The 23,421-nt window shown below is 40.1% G+C and overlaps 1 protein-coding gene across 2 annotated transcripts in view; it reads right to left on the minus strand.

Moving 5' to 3' along the window:
* bcas3 (BCAS3 microtubule associated cell migration factor) overlaps positions 1-23,421 on the minus strand; it is a 290,982-nt gene that overhangs the window by 67,985 nt on the left and 199,576 nt on the right. Inside the window, exon 23 of one of the 2 annotated variants that reach the window (XM_063907801.1) lies at positions 2,076-2,303. The exons of the other annotated variant lie outside the window; for it this stretch is intronic. Within the exon in view, the coding sequence (XP_063763871.1) occupies positions 2,098-2,303 (206 nt within the window). The 3' untranslated portion in view covers positions 2,076-2,097. Of the gene's footprint in view, positions 1-2,075; positions 2,304-23,421 lie in introns of those variants that run through there. 2 annotated transcript variants of the gene reach the window in all.

Genomic DNA, 23,421 nt, shown 5'->3' on the forward strand with positions numbered 1-23,421 from the left:
CCAACTTCTGGAACATTTTCTGTGTCTTCCCCACTCTTTCCCCCCTTTAACTACAGTATGTCTCTCCAAAAGTGACCAATATGTTGTTTATGTGAATATCGTGTGTAATGTGTGTTAACCTGTTTGTGTATGGACCCCAGGAAGAATAGCAAATGATCATGCTAATGCTAATGGAGATCCTCATAAAGAAAAATACAAAATCTTAAATAAATATCAATCTTAAAATTATGAACATATTTTTTCAAATAATTTTTAAGGTTGAAGAGGTCAAGTCCACTATATTTATTTTTGGGGGGATTTAGTGTTTTTGAAAACTAGCCTAGCTTTCCAAAAGTTCCAACGCTATCTTACTTCCACAATATATACTTTTCCGGCATGTTGGAGTATATACAGTAGTGGAGGAAATAAAATTTGATCCCCTGCCAATTTAGTTAGTTTACTATGCTTGGTCACTGGAAGCTTCAGCTCCCCCCAAAGATTTTCTATGGGATGGAGGTCCGGAGACTGGCTAGACCCCTCCATCACCTTAATGGGCTTCTTCTTTAGCCACTCCTTAGTTGCCTTGACCTTATGTTTTGGGTCATTGTCGTGCTGGAAGACCTATCCATGTCCCATTTTCAGTGTCCTCACTGAGGGAAGGAGGTTATCAGCCAATACTTTTACGATACATGGCCCCGTCCATCATCCCCTTGATGCGGTGAATCGCCTTGTCCCCTTAGCAGAGAAAACCCCCAAAGCATCATGTTTCCACTTCCATGCTTGACATGTCAAATTGATGCCAACGATCTTGATTTGGGTCTCATCTGACCACATCACCTTCTCATAAGCCTTCTCTGAATCATTCCGAGGATCACTGGCAGACTTCAGACAGCCTCTACATGTGCCTTCTTGAGCAGGGGTGCTGCAGGACTTTCCTCCATTACGGAGCAGTGTGTTACCAATAGTTTTCTTGGTGACTGTGGTCCAAGCTGCCTTCAGATCATTAACAAGTCCCTCCTGTGTAGTTACTGGCTGATCCCTCACCTTTCTCATGATCATTGATGCCCCCAAGAGGCAAGATCTTAGATCGTGGAGCCCCAGATTGAGGGCGATTGATGGTCATTTTGTGCTTCTTCCATCTTCTAATTATCAAGCTAGTTGTCTTTCTCACCAAGCTGCTTGCTGGTGGTCCTGTATCCTATTCCAGTCTTGTGCCGGTCCACAATCTTGTCCATGATGTCCTTAGACATTAGTTCCACCATGATCACAAGATGTCTCTGGTCTTCCCATTGTGGAGAGGTTGTAATCTGATTTATTGATTGTGGAGAGGTGTCTCTTATCCAGGGAACGAGTTGACATCAGGAGTACTTTCTTAAAGGGAGAGGACTTATTTAACCGGTCCTTGGGAGCCAGAATCCTTGTTGGTTGCAAGGGGATCAAATACTTATTTCCCCCAATTAAATGCAAATTAATTTATATCTTTTTTTTAATGTACATTTCTGTTTTTTTCTTTGATATTCTGTCTCTCACTGTTAAAATAAACCTACCATAAAAATGACAGACTGCTCAGTTCTTTGTAAGTGGGTAAACTAACTAAATTGGCAGGGAATCAAATACTTATTTCCCCCACTGTATATATGGATTTTATATACCATTAACATATCCTGTTACCTGGCGACACTTGTTGTTGGAGGGATAAACAAATGGATGCAGAAATATCTCGGAAAGTAGCTCTTGTCAAAAAATATTTTATATAAAATATAAAGTAGTTTTGCCAACATTTTCTTCCTTCTAAAATGTTAGCTCATGAGTTATGGTGAGAAATGCTTCTAGTTTGATTTGAAAATAGTGGTGTAGGGACAGGACTGATCGCAAATGTGTGATGGTTTTATTGGCTGTACATTTTTATTTACACTTGTGAAGCAAGAGGTCACTTATAAAGATACACTTAAAAGGCAACCTCTTCACCTCTCAATTTCATGGGGATTTTAACCAGACCTCTTTGCCAGTGATTTTTATTTAGAAGAGTTGTAAAATAAAAGAAGAAAAGAGTGAAAACTGACACCAAAAATGTTGGCGGATTATCCTGAGGAACTACAGATGGTTCTAGAACAGTTTTCAGTGGTTTGAGCACAATACAATTGTAAATTGTGGCAAAGTGGCAGCAGAATTCTTAACACCGCAAATTATTCTGTGTTTTGTAGTTTGAGTGATCAAGCCTTTTACGCACTCGTCAAGCCTTAACTGCACTATATTAAAATGCGCTATGTCAAACATTGGTAAGACAGAAAAAGGTACACAGGGAGAAACAAAAAGAAACTGACCTGTTAGGATCCATTGGATGGCACCAAATGAAGAGCATGGAAAAGACAAAGAGAGAACAGACATTAGAGATGGGTTTGCCAAACAAATTGTCATCACAAAGAACACACTAGCAAAACACAAGATGACTGTATACACAAATCATAGGCAAATTAGTTGTCCTCTCCAGGTGGTGACAGTTAATCTCTGTGGGGAGCCACCTTGTGGGTCAAGTGTCAAAGACCTCCTTAGCGCCTAATCACCTTTGACCTCATGGGGGCTTTCACGCTGTGAATAACATTAAAATTGCGTTGGATGAACTCATATAAACTCACACATGCACCAGGGTAGGGTATGGAGCTTGGTGTAGAATTTACAAGATGGTGTCATTTAAGTTACATTTGGCAGTGAGCTTTCACTCAGATTGGATCATTAATCTATCGAATCTATCCAACATTAAACCAAAACACTAGTAGCAGTTTCTAATCACCATTATTAGATACAAAAAGCGCGTGGAGGCCTTAACCCTCACACGTTTTCATGTTGTGTTCATTTTTGTTTTAGCATTAAGTTGAAGAAGCTGTCACTGAATAGAAATAAATTGGTACCGTTTGGAAATCAAAAGCTTGATCCTACTAAACTTGATTAGGTCAAAGTCATACTTTAAATAAAATACACAATTAACTCCCATGAAGTTCTTCAGAGTACAAATGGAGTCATTTGTCCGCATTCAAAAATTATCCCAGCTCAATCCAGCACTAGTTAAAGCCATTTCCCTTTCTGTGCTTTTAGTGGTGTGTTTCAGAGGTGTCAATTATACTAGTACGGGCATGGGCAGAAGAGAATTTTTTTTATAGGTCCTTAATGTGCCAATGTGCAAAAAAGGAAACGTCTTCCACTGGGTGAGAGTTTCCCTCAGGATCAGCCAGACCACCTAGCACTGGGAGCCTGGTGACAAGAGCTTTGATTATTATGCCTGCACTCCCTGCCAGGGCTAAATTTAAGTGTTCCCATAAAGTCCAGAAGAAATAAGACTTGGGAATGGCTTGGCCTGTGCCTGTGTGAGAGAGGGGAGAACTCTGACTGTGTGTGTGTGTGTTTAGGGTCTCTTCTGGTCAGCGTTGTCGCACAGTTTGGGATAATAATAGGATGTGCTACTACTGACTGAGACTAAAGCCGGACTTCCCACGTCTCCCACTCACTGGTGGCACTTGTGTTATTCTCTAAACACCCGCCGGACCCAACCCCCCACCCCCCTTATGCAATTCAGCCCTCACGCTCACATCTTTTTCTTCATTCAACGCCTCCCTCGAGCTTAAAAAAACTGTTAGAAAGGGCAAGACACTTCGGGCAACCCCACATCTCCCAAGGAAATGTGGAGTCCTTGTTTATCTTTGATTAAAAATAACTTTGGGAAGAGGCCGATCAATACTTTCCCTGCAACAAGAAAAACAAGGGGAAAAAAAGGAGGTTGTGGAGGAGGAGGAGGAGAAGCAAGCGGAAGGGACAGATAAAAGCGTGAGAAATTTGACGACATTTAGAAATGTGTCTGTGTGTGTGATGGGTCGCTCAGAGTCATTCCCATGGCCTCATACAGTCGCCCTGGCGCTGCTACCAACTGCAGTTTAACAGCGACAAAATGGCGGACATATACACATAATAGGACAGTAAATGCCTCAGAGGACATACTGGGAGCGATGTATGCTATATAAAGGCCTTCAGAGGACGGGAGCACAGCGAGGTCATTCCTGTCTGTGCTTTCCTTGGCTTCCACGTCTCCTTTCAAAGGATCTGCTTATGGTTTCTGTCAGAGATGCACGTCCATTTTTCACCCCATTAACAACTATCATTACCAGCCCAACTGGAGGCTATAATTGGGCCTGCCATGGAAAAGAGTTGTCAAAACACAATTAAATTCCAAACCATGGTGAGAGAGAACAGAGAGAAAGTGCTGGATGGACCTAACATCCTATTGCCGGCTTTCCTTGCCCAAAAATAGGAAAGAAAAACATGAAAACCGTTATTTTACATTGGAAGGTTTAGGAGGGAGATTATATAGACGGGTGATGTGAGCTGCACAAACGATAGGGCTACTGAAAACATAACAAATAATCACTCTCAGTGTCAGAGATGAAAAATGGACAAATTAAAAGCCCTATCCACAGATCAAAAGCCAAGAGCTTGAGAGAGGCTTGATTTAGAAAGAATAAAATCAAACACGGTTGTGACTGCAAAATGTCTACAAAGATACAAAGATACAGTACGGATATCTAGGATGAATGCACTGATTATTCAGGACCTTGGATGAGCTTCTTGTAATGACTTTGACAGAGTTTGACATTTTGAACCATCACCAATATGTTATTGTAAAAGTTTTGGCAATGGATATGTGGTATGCTGCCGCTTCACATTACTCAAGGTCTACTTGCTATTTGATATGTGCTAGAGAGCAAGACACCCTTAGGTAAAACTGTTTCATCAAAATACATTCAGTATTTCCATTTGTATGTCAAATGGTATCAATTTTCTTTACAGTAAAAATATATCACATTGCTTTCATCACCGAATGCAATTCAAAATCAAGGTGAAATCATTTGCATGTGGAACAAACTCCAATGGCTTTGGGCCAGCCAGCCATAATTCAAAGGCTTACTGCTGGAATCAAGAAGATTTAATAATTTTAAAGTCTGTTAAATAATTATTAAAAGAAATTGGTCCACACTAAGGCTTTCTGGTTACAAGCTACATCATGTTTTTCTTCTGGTGTCTTCAATATATTAGCCACAGAAGGCAATCATCTTACATTATCAGTAACATTACCAGAACACCGCTCTATAATATGGCTCAGAAACTACATGAAACTCTGAGACTTTTATATGCAAAACTAATTTCAAAATGAAGACAAACCATTTATAGAAAAAATAAATCTTCCAACAAGTTGTTCCTCTGGTTTAATACATTATAAAATCTGGTGAATGGAATAACAACACCTGGTTAACATGCTGTAGCTAAAAGCCTTAGCCATTAGTTAAGATCATGATTAGTGCATGAATAACATTTAACATGCATACAATTCGCACTGACCGTCGAAACTCACTAGAGCCCAAACCACAGAGTTATTTTCTGTTTGTTTGCTTTACCGTCAAATACAGTCACAGTTAAACTAAAAGTGTATGTGCTGCCAAATGTATTTCAGTACATAGAGTATTTTATAATATGATGTGTTATAATGTATTTCTTTAGTATACCCAATCCCTTAATTTGTGTATGTTTTTCTGTTAGAGATTACAAATACTACCTGAAGTTGCTATGAAAAACTTGTTTCTACAATCTAAGCTGGAAGTATGGGCATACAAATATGGCATAGGACAGGTATTTGGAGAACTGCCTGTAGCTGTGGCTTTAGCTCTAAATCAAAACTGAACATGTCTCGTGGCTACATGTCTTCTGCTCTGCTAGCGATTATCAGTGGAGGAATTGTATTTGTTAATCTCCTATGCACTGAGTTTATCCATCCCTTTTTCAATGTAAAATCAATCCAAATAGTCTTCTATCAAACTGAAATGTAACCCTGGCACATAAATATGAATTTGAAATCATGTTGGACAGAGATAAGAACATTTTAAATTTGTCAGCTGCAATAGGAAAATGCCTACTGTACTCCATATTGAAGGCCTACGATCGTGTCTACCAAACCATACAGTGTTAATGGTGTGTGTGTCGGGTGACATAAAGCAGAGGAGGCCGGGTATTGGAAGGGAGTTGCAGGCCTCTCTGTAATCTGGCCTGATTTATAGAGGCTAGCCCTGCTCTCCCCTTCCACCTCCACACTGACACACTGGGCCTCCTCCTCCGCTGGAGACAGCCTGGCGTCCACACACACACATGCACGCACGCACGCACGCACACAGACACACAGACAGACACACACACACACACACACACACACACACACACACACACACACACACACACACACACACACACACACACACACACACACACACACACACACACACCATAAACAGAAACAGCCATGTGTATAGACACATGAACAGATCCAGGCAGGGTCGTCTCAGTTGCACAGTAGTGCACGCAACCAAACCACAAGGGCCTGTTGCTTAACCAAATGAACACCATATCCAGAAACCATAGGCATTTAAATGTCTACATGCTTTCAGAGAAGAGTAGATGAGAAAAAAGATTACTTAAGGTCTTTCTACATAAAGGTACATATTCCTGCATTGGTTCTACACATTGGCAGTAGATGTGAACTGGGAGTTGTCTTTTTAACACAGTATGTTTTTTCTTCATGAAAGGTGGCCAATCACACTGCTATGAAGTATACTATACTTTTTGTCTGGAAGTTTAAAAAACAAAAGACTGATTGATCCTGAGAGATTCACCATTTTGAGTCCAATGTATCCAAAGGCAAATATTTTATTGATATGGCGATTCAATCATAAACCAATTCATCAGCATCTGATCTCTAGGTTTAATATCAGTCTTGCAATGTTCTGTCTAATAAAAGTAAAACTGCTTTGGAGCAAGTCATTGGACTACCGTTTTCCGATGACATTTAAAATAACATTCTCTTTCGGTTACATCCATTTCTATGCTTGCTCACAACTCTTTAATTCACTTGAAAATAAGTTGACAGAGCCAAGATTTCTAAAAAGATAATATCAAAATGTATTCAAAAGTTAAACCCCTTTGTGATGAGTGTATCGATTGACAACGCTTCGCCACAGCTTAGACAAATTCTGCAAGATGTATTTCAAACATTCTCTAGGCACTAATCTTTGAACTTGTATCTAACCATCGAGCTGCCATTTTTTAAGTTGCCAATGGTAATTCACATCTGAACACATCCAAACGTAATGCTTAGGCTTTTTTACAGTCTTTTAACAAGCATGCAATATTGTAGAGATGGAAGAAAGTTGCCACACCCTTACATTATCAATGGCTTCAGAACCCAATATCTTGCCTGAATCTTGAAAAACCTCAGCGCTATACGTGTATCGGTTAAGAAACGTTATAATATGCAACTGAACATATTCATGGAATACTCAACACCAGGTAGGAAATTAATTGGGAACACATCTCCCCAAAAAATTACATAATTGTACCAACATACCGGTTTTGTAGTACTGTACTTTGGCATTAATTCATTTGGTCTTTGTTACCCAGCAGTCAGTCAACAGTATTTATAGTGTCTTGACTGGTGGAAAAGAAATCCTTCAAATTGTTTATACCATATTGTCTGAGCCAAAGGCCAAAACCCTGGCAGGACAGAAAACATATTGGAGCCATACAATAAATGATAAAAGAGGCACGACGGAGACACAATATTCACATGCATTAGGCTAGCAGGCTACAACACCTTCATTTGTGTGTGTGTCTACATGTGTGTATACTATGAATCAAAGTGTACAGACAGGTGTTTACAGTGAAGTTGGGTTATCTGTCTCCATTACACCACCACAGCTCAGCCTCCCAGGACCATTATCTACTCAGACCTGCCTAAACACACACACCCAGAGACAGGAAGCCCCACATGCTGAAGGCAAGACCCTTTACACAAAGGCCATGGTGTGAGCACATAATGGCCATACTGGAGTCTTTGGGCTCTTGATGCAATCCAAAACCCAAACAGAGAAGACCCACAAAGAGCACCAATCCTTTAACCAAATGCCTTTCTTTAATGTGTGTTAACTTTAACACACATTCTGATCCAGATGCTCATCATAACATACAGATAATATTGTATATTGTTCTAGCTAATATAGACTGCTGTTGTAGCCAATGTTTTGAACACAGTCACAATCTGACCCAAGGTTAATTTAACATCCTCTTGTGGCGGTCAGATGTTGCGATGAAGCACAGTGAACTAGTTTCTTATCAGTTTTTGCAAACAATGTTCTGCTGAAATCTAGTTAATCCTGTGTTACACTGGCTCTGAGTAAGATCAGATAGTATACATGTGTGCTTATGCTAGATGTATGATCAAGTTCACAAGCAGTTACTGTTTGTTTACATATGAGCCATTAGGAACTAGTCATCTAACCCCTTCCTGATTGCAGCATAGGAAACCCACCCTTAGATACTTCAACACTTGGAGATATGATCTAATTGAGATCATCAAGTGATACCATTACTTATTTCTTGATAGAGGATTGCAGTTTTTTTACATTTCTTCCACTTCTGTTATATGCCTCTGTTTTATTTATTGAACGTATCCCCTTCAGTTGACAAAAAGCTCTCTAAAAACCTTGGTTTAAAAAATAAAAAATAAAATACTCAGTCCATTACTGCTACAAGCACATCACTAATCTCTGATATTAGTTCCGAATTATATCTTGGTTTTGCATTTGGGGTGATGCAAATGTAATGTTGGCACAACAATAATGGATTTGTTGTTCATTCCTTTCAAACATTTCAAAGATAAGTTATTTAGCAATTGTTGGTGGTTCTGCTGTCAAGTCTTGTTCAATCAGTTCGGAGAAATCCGTCTAAATTGGCATTTTAAGTTAAACCATGAACAAAGATAATGTGATTTCTCCTCTTTTGATCATTCATGGTGGGTCGATGTTACCAAAGAAGCAGTTCAGGCTGCTCTTGTTCTTTGAACTTCTAGAATACTTGGTGTGTCCAATTTTTTTCACAGTTTGGGCAGCTTAATAACACAAGTGGTTAAGTTCTCTTATAGCTATTGTAGATGTTATGTTTATCACAATATTTTTCAATTACTTACACTGGGTCAGTAGTCCAGAAAAAATTACGGCCATAAGTCGCAATGCGGCCAGATATCATCCAACGTGTCAGAAGTCCTAATTTCGAATATAAAAAAGATGATATTTACTAACTGTGACATTGATCTGTCCAACACTCGAATATGCTGTACAAGTTTTGTCCATGGAAACTTTAAATCCAAAACTATCATATCAGCCTTCTCTAAGTCATATTCTTTGAACCCCTGCCTGTGTGCGAAGTGTGTGGGTGTGTAAACATTGTGGTAACCCTCAGGCCAGGTACTGTCTAGTCTGGTATATAAGGTGGTACCACCAGTCTCCCACTGCCTTTTAATTACGAGTGGAGGTGGGGGGAGACTTTTTAATGAAAACGGGTCACATCATACAAGCAGATTGGACCAGGTTCATCCACAGTTCAGGCCCAAGGACAGTAAACACACAGATATAACAGGCTGTACCATTCAAAAGTGCAAACACACTAGATAAGATTAGACAGCCTAAAACTGCTAGAATCCCATGGGGAAAGTGTAGCATCAAACATAATGGAAAAGTAAAGAAATATTAAATATAGAGGGTATAGATTATCATAGTCTTGACACCTTTTGTTCATTCCGAAGGTTGGAGGTTAGTGCCTTGCTAAAGGGAACACTTTCCTAGAGAACCCAGAGTTTTGAAGATTGTTAGCTTCTTTGAACTTTTAGGTACCACTAAACTCCCTCAAACTCTGCGTTGGCTAGTTGAATAGCTACGGCACATGACCTTATTTCAAACAGAACGTGAATTATTGTTTCTAAAATAGCTAGTGGCCATGGTTTAGGGGGGAAAATGGGCAGTAAATGAGTGTCTACCAATTGAAGGGTTGGTGGTACGATCCCCAGCCCCTGCAACATGTTAACAAGTTTATGAAATGCTTTGACCTCAGTCACCAGATCTCAAACAAACTGAAGACGTATGGGAGATTTTGGAGAAATGTGTTGGAGATTGCTCTCGACCAATATCAAACACCAAAAAACGGGCAATATTTGGAGGTAGAATATAGTGTTATTCTCCAGTAGCGTTAAACACACTATCACACACCATCACTATCATCCAAAATGTTTCATATGCATGGAACGAAACCATACACTGATGTACAAATTGTATTATTTCCTATTTCAGTGACTGAAAAGTGCTCAAAGAAAGCCTCACACCAGTGATTGTGATTATGGCCCTGTGTTTAGTGACATGGGTTTCTCCACAATATAAAGATGGATGGAACAAGAATGAAGGGACGTGGGATGGAAAGTGACAGCCAGAGTTTAACCCCAGACTAATTTTAAAATCTGTCCATCTCTATCATTCTCTTTTATTTGCCCTCTGATGGAAGGAGGGAAGCAAGGGAACCTAATCGGTGGGAAGCTGCCCAGAAGCCCCTGACCTGAAGCCGAATGAGGGCTACAGTTTGTGTGATAGTGTGTCCAGAGGGGGTCAGGGGAGAAGGCAGTATCCTGGCAGGACATTAGGGACTTGGTTCCCAGCAGCGCTCTCCTGCTCAGTCTCCATAAGTCTCCCTGCTGGGTCAATGCTGCCTTCCTCCGGGGGATTCCTACTTTTTCCCAAGGCTGTGCCCAGCTAGCCCCGACTCTCTCTCCTTGCCAAATGACCCAAAATTCGGCCAATTGTTTCCCTTATCTGTCCTTTCCCAGGGCTGTGGTACTCTATCACTGTCCTCCGTCACTGTCGTCTGATATACAGTGGTCTCTACATCTTAGGGATCAGAATAATGATGGCCTGCCTCACTGAAATTAGCAACAGTACATGCTTCGGCATTTTAGGACACAGTGTTTATGTTAGACATCACTATGGATGTAAACATATTCACACACTATAGCCTGAGAAAGCAAATCCAAGGGTTGTATTTGCTTTTTAATAATCATGAACCAGAAAATTACATTTAAACAATAGCAGGATTGGTCTTGATACCGCACTGTACTTAATTTTGTATAAAATGAGAAGACAAGATGGATATTTATTTGTTTTAGGGTTAATATGCTTACGTTAACTTCAGCCTGTGTTGTTATCTAAGTATCAGGAGAGCTGTGAAAAGTGTCAAATATGTGTCACACACACACGTTTGGAATCATAAACAGTAAGCGTTTGGCTCTGGTTGAGTCCTGTGTTGCTGCTAAGCAATTGAAGTTACAATGTTCAGTTTGAGAAGCTATGCAGTTGTGTCACTTAATTCCCTTAAGACTGCTGAAATTCTTAGTTATATTTTAAGCAACAATAAGAATCTGGAAGCAATAACCAATACTGCTGGGGTTCCACTGTAGCCAGTGGATTACTGACCGAAATAACGTTGTTTACATTGGTGGAATTTTAGACACATCAAAGCAGTTAGAGTTCAGACACATAAGGATTGTTTGAAAGTAGCAAAGCAAATTTTAAGCTAATACAAAAGCTAAATCTTTGTCAAACGATAATTGGTTCTCAACGAAATGTGCCTCTTTTAATCTTCACATAGAACGTTTACCTGCATGCACTCAAAGCCTGCTGACATGTGATCAGTGTGTTCAATTCTAATGTGACTAAAAATGGAAACAAGAACACTTCCAATACAAAAATGTCACACTTTTTTGCCTTTAAACCAAAACTGTTCCCTTGACCATTGTACATATGTTTTACCATATTTATACCAAGGCGAATACCATGCCACACCAGAAAAAAAACCCACACCAAAAACGTTATGATACTTATAGAACCATTTACACGGCCCAATGAGAGAACAGAGGGGACGTGGAACCGAGAAGTGGCGGGGCTTTCTGACAGTGGCACAGTGCGAGGAATTAAGTTCCCATGCTAGCCTGTGTTTACCCTAGGCTATTTCGGCACACTCACACATACACACAGTTTGCCCTATCGTACCCGCTGCTTGTAATTTCTCATCCCGCCTCTCCCACCCCCTCTCATCCCCCCTTTCCTTTCCCCTCTGGAGTCTGGGGGGGTTATGTGAAGGGCCAGGGAGGAGGGCTGAGAAAAAAAATCCAGAGGAGTGTGAAAGACGAGAGAGATGTTGTGGGGGTCATTGCTGAGTCATCATATTCCCTGGTAAAACTGGCTGCACTGTCCATGTGTGTGTGTTCGGTTGCTTTTCTAAACGTATGAGCTTATGTCTCAGTAGGTGGTGACGATTCCACATTTCAGTGAAATAAGTGTATATGTGTGTGTGTGTGTGGGATGGTGTGCTTTTAGCTGTGTAATTGGTACATCCTAAGTGCCTGGATGAGTAACACTTGCCTACAACATAACAAATGTAACATCTGTTCTATTTACTTAACTCCTGCTTGAATCTTACTCCAACTCTCCATTCTACTTTATGTTTCTTCAAGCCTGTCATTTAAAAATACAAATACAACACATCTTCTGCCTTGATTATGCTCACAATCAATGTGTTGACCAATCCATGAAGGATGATTGGCAAGTTAGGGTTATGCTGCACAGATGTCGAAAGGGACATGTTGAGGCTGGAAGTTGGACATACTGTAATGGTGACTTGGGTTTACATCCAGTGTTCCACCTGTGGTTAGGTTTAAGCTATACTTGGCTTGGGAAAATGTTGGTAATTTTTTTGTAAATCTAACAAATAGTCAAGGCATCCATGGATCCAAGTGGACCCTGCATTAGTTCCGAGGTGAAAAAGAAAATGAAATAAGTCAACATTGAATATAACGTAAAGAGACGGAACATTCACTTTGAAAAAACAAATTGAGATCTTTTTATGTATTTACTTTAAGACTAAGGCATCCACAAAACTGTCACTGCTGCTAAATCCTAGAGTCCGATAAAGAGAATCAATAGTTCTGAGTAACTGCTGTTTATTTTTTCAACTCCAAAACACACAACAATATCATTATTCAAGAATGAATGATATTTTTAATCGTTAATCATTATCTGCTAAGAAACTAAAGCTACAGATGAATGTCATTGACTAAAACGTTCAAGTTTTGCAATATGTTGGGGTAAAAAATTAAGTAGCAGTAGCAATAGAAATCCTCAAGTATAGTAAAAGTAATCACTTAATTAATTACATCACTTACACAATAACTTTCCACAATTGGCAACTGAGTTTCAAAATTCCATTAAGTATGCAAATGCTGGTTTAGCTAAAACATATCAGAAAAGCCTGCTTTGAACAGTACATTATTTAAATCACATGATACTGTAAGGCACCTACTGTGGTTTAACCAGAGCTTTATTCGCCCAGGCTGCAGATACTATAACATGAACTACAGCAAACTCTGACTAGCTTGAGCCAAGTGCTACTCTGAATTACAATAAAAGCGTACTTTTCATGTTAGTTGGCCAATACGTATGTCTAGGTTTTAATAGACATATTGGCCTCAGAGAACTCACACACCCCAGTGTTCTTTGGATCTACACTATGAATAAAATCTTCAACCCTAGTCAGCATGAACACTTAATTAAAAACAATCCACGATTCGTAGAAATCTGTTTTTTGATTCCAAATGAGTTGTAAATGAACTTGGAGAGATAATGTATTGCTATACCCAAGTGACTGTGCGGTTAAAACATCCCTCTTTTACTGCCTTTCCTAGATTGCTCTACTCGCTATCATCCCCATCACATCCCGGTCCTCTTTCTCAGTCTTGTTTCCTTTCATCTCTTCGACTTCTCCTCCTCTCCCGTCTTCCTAAATATCTGTGTGGCCTGGCTTCGCCTCTTAACAGTAACTCAACCCATAAACAAACTGCCTTACATGCTGTAATCACAAACCCCAAACTGCCAGACATTAAAAGGGCCACGTTTCATCCTGCTACAAAAAAGAAAAGACAGAGCAGAGTGAAAAAAGAAAAGAAAGAGCGCTCCAATGTTTGAGCCTCCTTTTCTTAACAGATGTGGTGTGTAGTATCAGTTTGCTAAAGTGCGACTGGGAGGAGAGACAGATAGCGGCGGAGGACGAGCGTATCTTTGAGGAGTTCCACATTGCCCCGTGCTGATCAAAGTGCTCTGCAGTCTTTGCGGCTAATTGTGGGGATTATCTGTAAGTGCTTGAAAAAGACCGGCCTGGTTTTATGGGGTCTGTGTTACACACACTCATGTAACACACACAAACACAAAGAGTTCCTCTCAGAGGAAATGCAAAACTGACCTCAGATGAATAATTCAAGTTTAGGGGTATTTGTAGAGTAAGGCAACGGTAGAAAATAGAGCGGACTGCAGAGTGAAATATTGGTTTTAAAAAGCATAAGTCATCCAGGAGCCATGAAAAACCAGAAAGGAGACACTCGCGCACACACGCATCTGAGGAGTCAGACATATCCTGTCGTGTTGATCCAGTTTCAAGGACAGTGGCGAGACTGAGAGGTTCGGAGTGCCAAACGGCTTGTCAGTGTCAGTTGTAAAGTTGCCTCCCCTAAAGCCACTTCCCCCCCTGACACACACACACACACACACACACACACACACACACACACACACTCGCTAGAAACTGTGGTCAGCTGAGCGGATCCTAAGTGAGGTCAGGAGTAGTTTGAAAACACACGCACAGCTCACAGAGAGACTTTCCTTCTAGGGTTTATAAGTCTTCTCTATAGTTTCCCTGACCACACACACACACACACACACACACACACACACGGACATTTACACATAGGCAGACATAAAAAAAAAACTCACACAAAGCTGATATAGCGGATATGGTTTTGTGAGGGGGAGAAGGGTGTACGGTCGGCGTCAGGTCCAAGCAATTATCCAAGTGTCCAAACCTCTTTCAGGCAGCCACGGTGGAGCCAGACAGAGCCAAACATGCACACACACACCCACACACACAGAAACCAACACAACTCCCAACTTCAACCTAGGGATTTGCCCAGGATAATTCCACTTCCATTCACCATGAGAGTTTAGGTCAAACATTTCTGAGACACTGCTAACTAAGAGCGGACTACCAGCTGGCCCTTGGCCTCCTGTCTGAAAGTGCTTGATTCTGGCCAAGCTGAATGGCCTTTTGGGCTTGGAGCCTTGAAGACCCTTCCAATAAGACGAGCAGGGAAGACAATGGGAAGTGGCTAATCTTGTCTTTATGTAGCCTTTGTCTAGGCTGCGGGGGCACTTGTAGAGGCAGTGCTCAGGTAAGGCAGTGTGTCAAAGGTTAAGCTGGGAGATTCAGTCTTGCACACACAAGTTAATTAAAGTTTGTCTAAGGGGATGAGAGTGTGTCTCAAGGAGGCCGCTAGCGTCTGAGTGCTCGCCTGAGAAAGGAATGCCGTCGACTTCAAAGTTGGCTGACTGTCGCCCGGGTTGTTTTCAGAAAGCAATTGTAGGGATAGGACTGTACTAGATATATTAAAACATAAATGAAACTCTGATACTCTGCATGGGTTGAAATTATGTATTTTAGTTGTACGTATTTAAGTACAAAGAGTACAAAACTATCAGCATTTACTCCCTTTTTCTACTATAGAACAACAGCTAAACATATAAAAGGCAGTCAAAATAATTCAACAAAACCATTGGTCGATTAGCATGAAAATGAAATGGCTGCTATTTGGGCAATGGATTCATTGTGTGGAAATGTCTAAGTCATTTTCCGTCCTTCTCAAATGCGAGCTTTCCTTTGTCATATATGATAGTTGACTTAATTTGTGAGTTTTTTTTTTTTTTTTCCCATGTTAATTCAATTACAAGAGACATTTCAATACATCTCACAGTCTGAGGGATATTATAATGAACATTCTTTCTTATTTATGACATTTTGTCTCTCAAAAAGCTCAAACTATGTGCATTATTATTAGTTTACTATTATTACTATTACTATTATTATTATTATTATTATTATTATTATTATTATTATTATTATTATTATTATTATTATTATTATTATTATTAAGTGATACAAAATTGTTAGTTCGAGCTCTACCTACAAAGTGGGGAGTTCTGGGGTTGGTTGCCCAAAAAAGGATGAGTATCAAACACAGCATTTATTTATGGTAGGAATATCTTTGCGCCAGTTGGAAGGTAAGAATATAAAATGATCATGGCATAATGCAATACTACCATGAAAACATATAATCCTAAATTTGATAATAGCTGATTGTAACATAACAGTGAATAAATGATGTCTGGTATTAAATGATGTGCTTTCAAGTTCAGTTATGCATATAAGTCCATTAAAAAGTAAATGTCGACAAAATAAGTATTGTTACAGGATGAATGATAAATTCCCCTGTTGACCAACGTTTGATGGCACTTTTAGCCTAAAGCGTCAACAATGTTGGTTTTAGTTAAAAAACTAGGTTGGGTCACTTGAGAAGTAAGAGCAGAAAAAAAAAATCTGAACAAAAGAGTGAATGAAGAAACAGACAGCAGACGTGTAGCAGAGGAAGAAAATAACCCCGGGAGGAATATAAAAAGAGTAGAAAGGCACTGAGAGGAAGGAAGGAGGAAGAGGAGGAGAGAAGATGAGCAGACAGTGTCCTTTATGTATAGGCTGAGTGTCTCCCAGGGCTTTGGTAATGCTTTATACAGACCCACTTTCCAAGGTCGCCATGTGTCTGCCTGTCCAGCTGTTTTCATATTCAGTTTCGGCCTTGTTTCTCTCCCCCCTGTGTGATTTTGTTTTCTATCTGTGACTGTAGAGCATATTATTACCGGGGGGAAACAGATTAACTGCAGAAAAAGACAAAAAAAGACAAAATAAATGAGAGGCTGCCAAGATTTTAATCGTGATTAGGACGGGGGAACTAGGCATGAATTAATCTGAATGTACAACCATACAAGCCTCAACAGTTATCTGCAAACTGGTAAAATAAAAACAAATGTAGGGTTAGGGTTAGAGGTGTTGGGAAGGCAAAAGGGTGGATATGTATCCTGGAAAGCTAGTTTCAGAGCCAGTCCTGGGGGTTGATCAGCTTCCCCTCCACCCTGGAGGTTATAGCCTGTAGCACTAACAGCACAGTTAATGAGGAGTGGTGTTAGCTTAGCAGGAGGAGCTAACAGGAAGCCCTAAAGGAAAGCCCACAGGAAAGCTTATTGGCCACACCGGAAGGGCCTCCTGCCACAGTCACACAGCGTCAATGCAACGTTTATGGCTGCTATTTGATCCCAGCATGCAACTAGTGCTTCCTTATTTTCCACACAGATTATGCTAATAGAAGTAATAAAGCTGTCAAAACACATTTTATTTTACACTTGAGATTAGTATCAAGTAGCCAAACTTTGCATAGATATTTCAAATTAGGGTGACACCAGGCTGTGGACAGAAAAGTCTGTCATGGGTTTGTTTTCCTCCTCTTAGAAATGATCTCACTTTAATCAAACAGACACTGACCTGGCCTTGTGCTTGAGGTTTTTTTCATTGGGTTCTGTCTATACTATACTGTACTTCCTGTATCTTCAGAAAGTATCTTGGAATAAAGTTTAATGTTAAATGCTCATTGGAAGAAGAAGTATGTCTTTATCAGTGCATAATTGCAGATATTATTGGGGAAACGATTGTTAAAAAACTCATAGACGGTAATCAAGGATTCTGGAAAAACCACCCAATCAATGTTGTGTCTGGCAATAAGGTTGGTATGTTCGGTATGGTATGTTTGTCAATATTCTTTTGCAATGGTTCAAAAACATATACATTGACAACACCATCACATGCCTATCTCTTTACTTTAAAATCACTACAAAATCTTACAACCAATAAATGCAGCTCTGTCCAAAACACTTCAGTGGAAAACACCAAAGATCGAGACAAATGTCAAAAAGGAAAATAAGACGTGTCGAGTCCTGTGTCTGTGGGAGATGAACACGTATAGATTTGTTTTCGCTGTCAGAATGTCACGTACATGTGGCATGGATAACACTGGAATGACCCCGCAGTGACCCCTCTTACCATCTGCTTTGGCTGGGCTACGCAAGCCACTCAGCTTGCCTGTCTACACGGCTACAGACCCATTCCACATGCCAAAAAAAAGACAGATGCCCCTGATACCCCAACTCCAGCCCTAAACCCCCCCGCCCCCCAACTCCCGACAGCATTTCAGCGCCTATCCCTGTCGTCCAGACCAGACGCACTGACCTCTCGCTTCTTCCACAGCAGCTAGGCTAGCAGTTAGCCTGCGAGGAGACATATGCTAGGTGATGACGGCAGGGATATATCATTGTGCCACAGACAGGTGTTGTGCATACTGTTTGTAAGCATGGGCTTTTACACACACACACACACACACACACACACACACACACACACACACACACACACACACACACACACACACACACACACACACACACACACACACACACACACACACACACACACACACACATACACACACACAAATAAATGGCAGTATAGAGTGGGTATCAAAAAACATCAAATACAAAATGTATATAAAATGTCACACACAAGAAAATCAATTCTAAAGACCCTTAAATAGAGACATAATGCCATGCCCAACCGTGCGTGCAGCCGCAGAAACACACACACACACACACACACACGAGGCCGTGGTCCATCCTCTGACCGGTCGTTGACCTGACAACCCAGCAGCTGCTAGCTGTTTGATGTTTCACTCTGAGGATCACATTTCATTTCCAGACTCTTAAGCCAATAGGAGAGAGACAGAAAGAAAGAGACAGAGGGAGGCTCTTCTTCCTCGTTTTACCCTTTGCTGTAGCGCCACCGGCCAGATACTGTCAAGAGCACCCTCGCAACCTGTGCGTGTTCACCATAGCGTAAAAATGTTGCGTGATCATATGTAATACTCAATATATGTATGTTTATAGATACACATATTCATGTATTTGCTCTTCACATTATATGCTATACAGCTAGTTTTTATAGCAAAAGGACACACACAATATAAAGTTAACTGACAGTGACACATCAGAGGAAAATGTGTGTGTGTGCGCTTATTCATGTGTGTGTGTGTGTGTGTGTGTGTGTGTGTGTGTGTGCAGCAGATGGAGACAGGCTGGACATTAGACCCTCTGGCCTGATGACATGAAGTCATCACATGACAGCATTGTTGAACTCTGCCTTCAGAGACCCATACACACAAGCTAAATGTCCTAACTTAAGTAGTAATAATAAATAAATGGGTATATCTTAGTGATTCTACATATACCTCTACTTGGGTTTGAAGTGAATTATGACATGTCTTGGTTTGCTAACGAAACTGCAAAAGCATATGTTATCCTTTCTGTTTTCAGATAGTTCTTCTTTGGAAGGGGTTTAAATGTACCTTCATTAACACTGATAAAAAACAATGTTAAACAAGGTCTAAAATGGTTAAAATATAGCTTCATTTGTCTTGCATAATAGATACCAGATTAACCATTTCATACCAGTCAAAGTAGTAAATGCTAAACATAGCAACTCGTATGATCTGATGTATGAGAGGGCTGTTGTGTCTCCACTCGTGTCCTTGTCTCTCCCTCTGCTGTTCAGAGTAGCTCTGGCCTCTTAGTGTGTGGCCACTCAAGAGTAAGAGGATGAAGAGAGACTGCCCCAGGCTAAAGGGCATCTTTAGTCAGTTCACTCAGAATGAACACACAACACACACACACACATGTGACGAGGGTCTCAAATTAGCATCTTTACCAGGAATTCAAGAATAAGGAGACTTCTGCGTCATGCGTGGCTGCTAACCCTCGACTGAATACATACACACACGTATAGAGGAAATGCACTTGAGAGGCACTCACAAACATAGGAAATGCTGTACCACATTCCACAATCACATAACAACTGATTCTGGCCCCTTTTCTGCTCAACAGTTCTGTATAGCGCAGTGCATTTTTTCCTTGCTGTTAGAAAGTGGGATAATCGCGCTTTGTTTGACGAGAAGGAGTTAGCCTGACATGTAAGCTTATTACCTCCTTTAACATTCAGCCGTGTGTGTACAGTACAGCTTTCTTTACTGAAATTACTCACTGAAGGTGTTGAGGGGGTGTGGAGTGTTTATGTACATTGCAATCTAGCTGAAAATTAAAAGGGGTTAGGGTGGCCAGATCTTTAAAGTGTAAGTTATTGTAATGAGGCTGTGGTTAGATATTTTAAACGGTAATTGAACATTTCCTCTACATGTTAAAGTCATATGGTTTATTGATGAATGCATTTGTCTATATCAGATTTTTTTTCAGGTAGTTTGCAACTAAGGCCTTGGCCAACATTTCTACAGATATCCACCAATTACTAAAGTTCCATGAGTTCGGAGAAAGTCACAAAACTCTTATTTGTATTACTTAATTACATTTTTGAAGCACATACTAATGGACTTTCATTTGTATTTTTGATAGTGTTTGTCAGTCAACAGTCAAAATGATAAAAACCTGCCTTTAAAATTCGCAAAATACGATAAAAAACGATCCCCTAGTGCTAATTTGTTGTGTCATAGGTTTGTTATGAAGATAACCTAAAATTATTTGCGAGAGATTCAAAAGATTTGAAAGCCTTTTGAAGTATTCCGAAACTATTTGGATAAATGATTGCGTTCGTGAGCACAAGCATGTACAAGAGGCAATAAAGACGACGGTGGATGAATGCACATACGCATACTATTAACCTAACACGGACATATTGCCTTGATAGTCTGTGACCTGTTTCTTGGCCTGGCTTACCCTTCTCAACACTGCCATAAACATGACAAGGCCTTGGGATCAAAGCCGTCTAGGCCATCAGCCCTCGTGCATACAGACATATAGACCCAGGCACACTCACACACGGAGACAGATGCTGCTTTGACTCAGAGAAGGCTCTGTGTTTTTAACCATCATCAGTCTGTTTCGAGCTGGTGGTCCAGAGTGCTTCCACATCTCACAACCCTTTCCTAGCATTACTAGGACCTGCTAACAGGCACTAAAGGCAACAAGCTTTTCACCTGATTGCCAATAAGGGAAAATACTTTGGTAAAGATTAGTGTCTTTGTTTAGTAGTATCTTTGTTTAACATTTATATAACTTGGTGGGTGAGATATTGAACATAAAGGTGATCTACCTAATTAATTTGTCAACAGAGTAAGTGATTGTAAGTGTAGTTGTACATGTGCTTGAGTTTTAGGTCTAAAAGGTTTAACACAATTGAAACAGTTCATAACCCAAAGCACAAAGCTGATTCATATTGCACTCTAACCTTTCTAGAAACAATCAGAGGTGAGGGGTTTGTAGATGTATTAAAGTACAAAGTTGTCAAATTAGTCTGAAATGTGTCATAAGGCAGGTTTGTGATTATTTAAATAGTCCAATAAATGTTTTAGTTCTCAAAGTTCTGGTAACTTAAACACAAAGTTCTGACATTTGTGTTTTAAACCTATTATGGGTTGTGAATTGAACCAAACATATTTAATTGCCCCCTTGTGGCTGAAGCATATAAATCCAAAGCTTCTTTATGTTATCAATTTGGCCATGGGCCAAAAGAAAAAATCCAAGATGTACACAGATGGTTTCTGTTGTTAAAGTAGTTCTTAGCTACTTCAAGTGTTAATTTTCAGATAATATGTTTTTCTATTAAATATTTGATTCTATAAAAGTGCATCTGATGTTGCGATTGACAGCTGTGATTGAGAGCAGTGAAGTTACAGTCTCGGATCCAGAGGTTTTGGCGTTGTATAATAGGAACATCGACAAGAGATGTTACTTCAACTTTCTATAACTGTAACTGTTCGTTTCAAAAAATGTTGATGGGTAAGACCTCAATACCATGGCTTCATTCAGATAAAACATTTTGACACTCCAACATTTGTAGATGGCAGCAACTGTGTTTGGTACAGTTTCTCTTCATTTTTTGTTAGAGAAAGTGGAGACATACCATCCATCTTTATACACTGTCTAAGATAAAGTCTCTTTGGGTCATGGGAAAAAACAACAACAACCTAATGTGATAAAATATATGTATATGTGTAGCCAAGTTGGCTATCCAAAGAGGTGTGAAATAAAGGAGAAAAAATTAATAAATGCAGATTTGGAACTTAAGCAGCGAGCAAAGCTTAATGGAGAAGACATGCCACCTGAGTGCGGCTCATCCTGTGAAAGCCATTAGCCCATTCTCAGCTTTGCGTGCAAACTTGTGTGTGTGTTTGCTAGAGTGTGTTTGAAAGTGCTTTTACAGCCCCTGCTTACCAGTGAACCAGCTCAGCTGTATGCCTGTGTTTGCCATAAAAAAGAGTGGAGCCTTTTTGACATAACTAACATCTGAACTTCAACTTCTGACCTCTTCTAAAATCCGTTTAAGGAAACACATTTTTCAAGGAAACATAAACTTCTGCCGGGAAGACAAGTATTCTGAGTATGAAATTGCTACCCTTTACTTCATGGATAGCAAAGTCTTAATGTTGAGTTTCAAGTAAAGTATATATATATATATTGTTTTAACTGAAACATCCTGCGATAATCAATTATCTCAGGAAATGATTGGCATGAATATTTGTTGATCTTACGATAGCAGATACAGATAAGAAGTACCATTACCATTACATATTACACCAGTGCATGTATTAAAGGCAATACCTTCAACAAGAGGTACATGCACACACGCACGCACGGGCACGCACGGACACACACGCACAGACACACAGACACACAGACACACACACACACACACACACACACACACACACACACACACACACACACACACACACACACACACACACACACACACACACACACACTCTGAGTCTGTGGACAGGTCCAGCAACACCTCTGAGACTGTGATCCGGCCTCTTCTTCTAGTGTGTTGCCACTTGGGTAAAGAGTGCGAAAGAAGAGGGAAAGATGCCATAGAGCTAAGAGCCTAACGTGTTACCTATCTGCCTGAAGACACAAAGTAGCACTCTGGGATTTTGGGACTCCCACTCCCAAGTGTATCTGACACAAAATTGACACCATAGTCTCAAAATGCCACTACACTTTTAGAGCGAAAAAGCTCAGCCATCAGGGTTTTCTTTCACAGAAATAAATATATCTTTATAGTTTATATGTAAGTTGTTCTTCATGCTGTGTTTTAGAAATCGTCCTGCTTAGTTAATATCTTCTAAAACTGCTTGCTTATTTCAGCTCTACCACCTTAGACCAAATATGGATTTTGTTGTCTGAAAATAGCATTGTTTGGTAGAATTAAATCAAGCTGTGAACTAAGCTTTTCAGAAAACCATGGGTGATTGGCAGCATTAACAAATATTCAACTTCATCCCATGTGGAAAGATAGATTGGTGTGGTGCATATGTTTCTGGTTCCTGTGGAACCAGAAACCTGAGGGAATACAACACAGCCATATTGGTTGCCATTGCTGTGCATAGGAAATGCATTTGCAAAGTCTCTCAACTCCCTTGAGTTTTTCAGCCCCGCTGGCCAGAACATGGAATTATGAGGTTATTATTTTCCCCTCTGTTTTGCA

The sequence above is a fragment of the Eleginops maclovinus genome, chromosome 18 (assembly GCF_036324505.1).
Source record: "Eleginops maclovinus isolate JMC-PN-2008 ecotype Puerto Natales chromosome 18, JC_Emac_rtc_rv5, whole genome shotgun sequence".
Taxonomy (NCBI): Eukaryota; Metazoa; Chordata; class Actinopteri; order Perciformes; family Eleginopidae; genus Eleginops; species Eleginops maclovinus.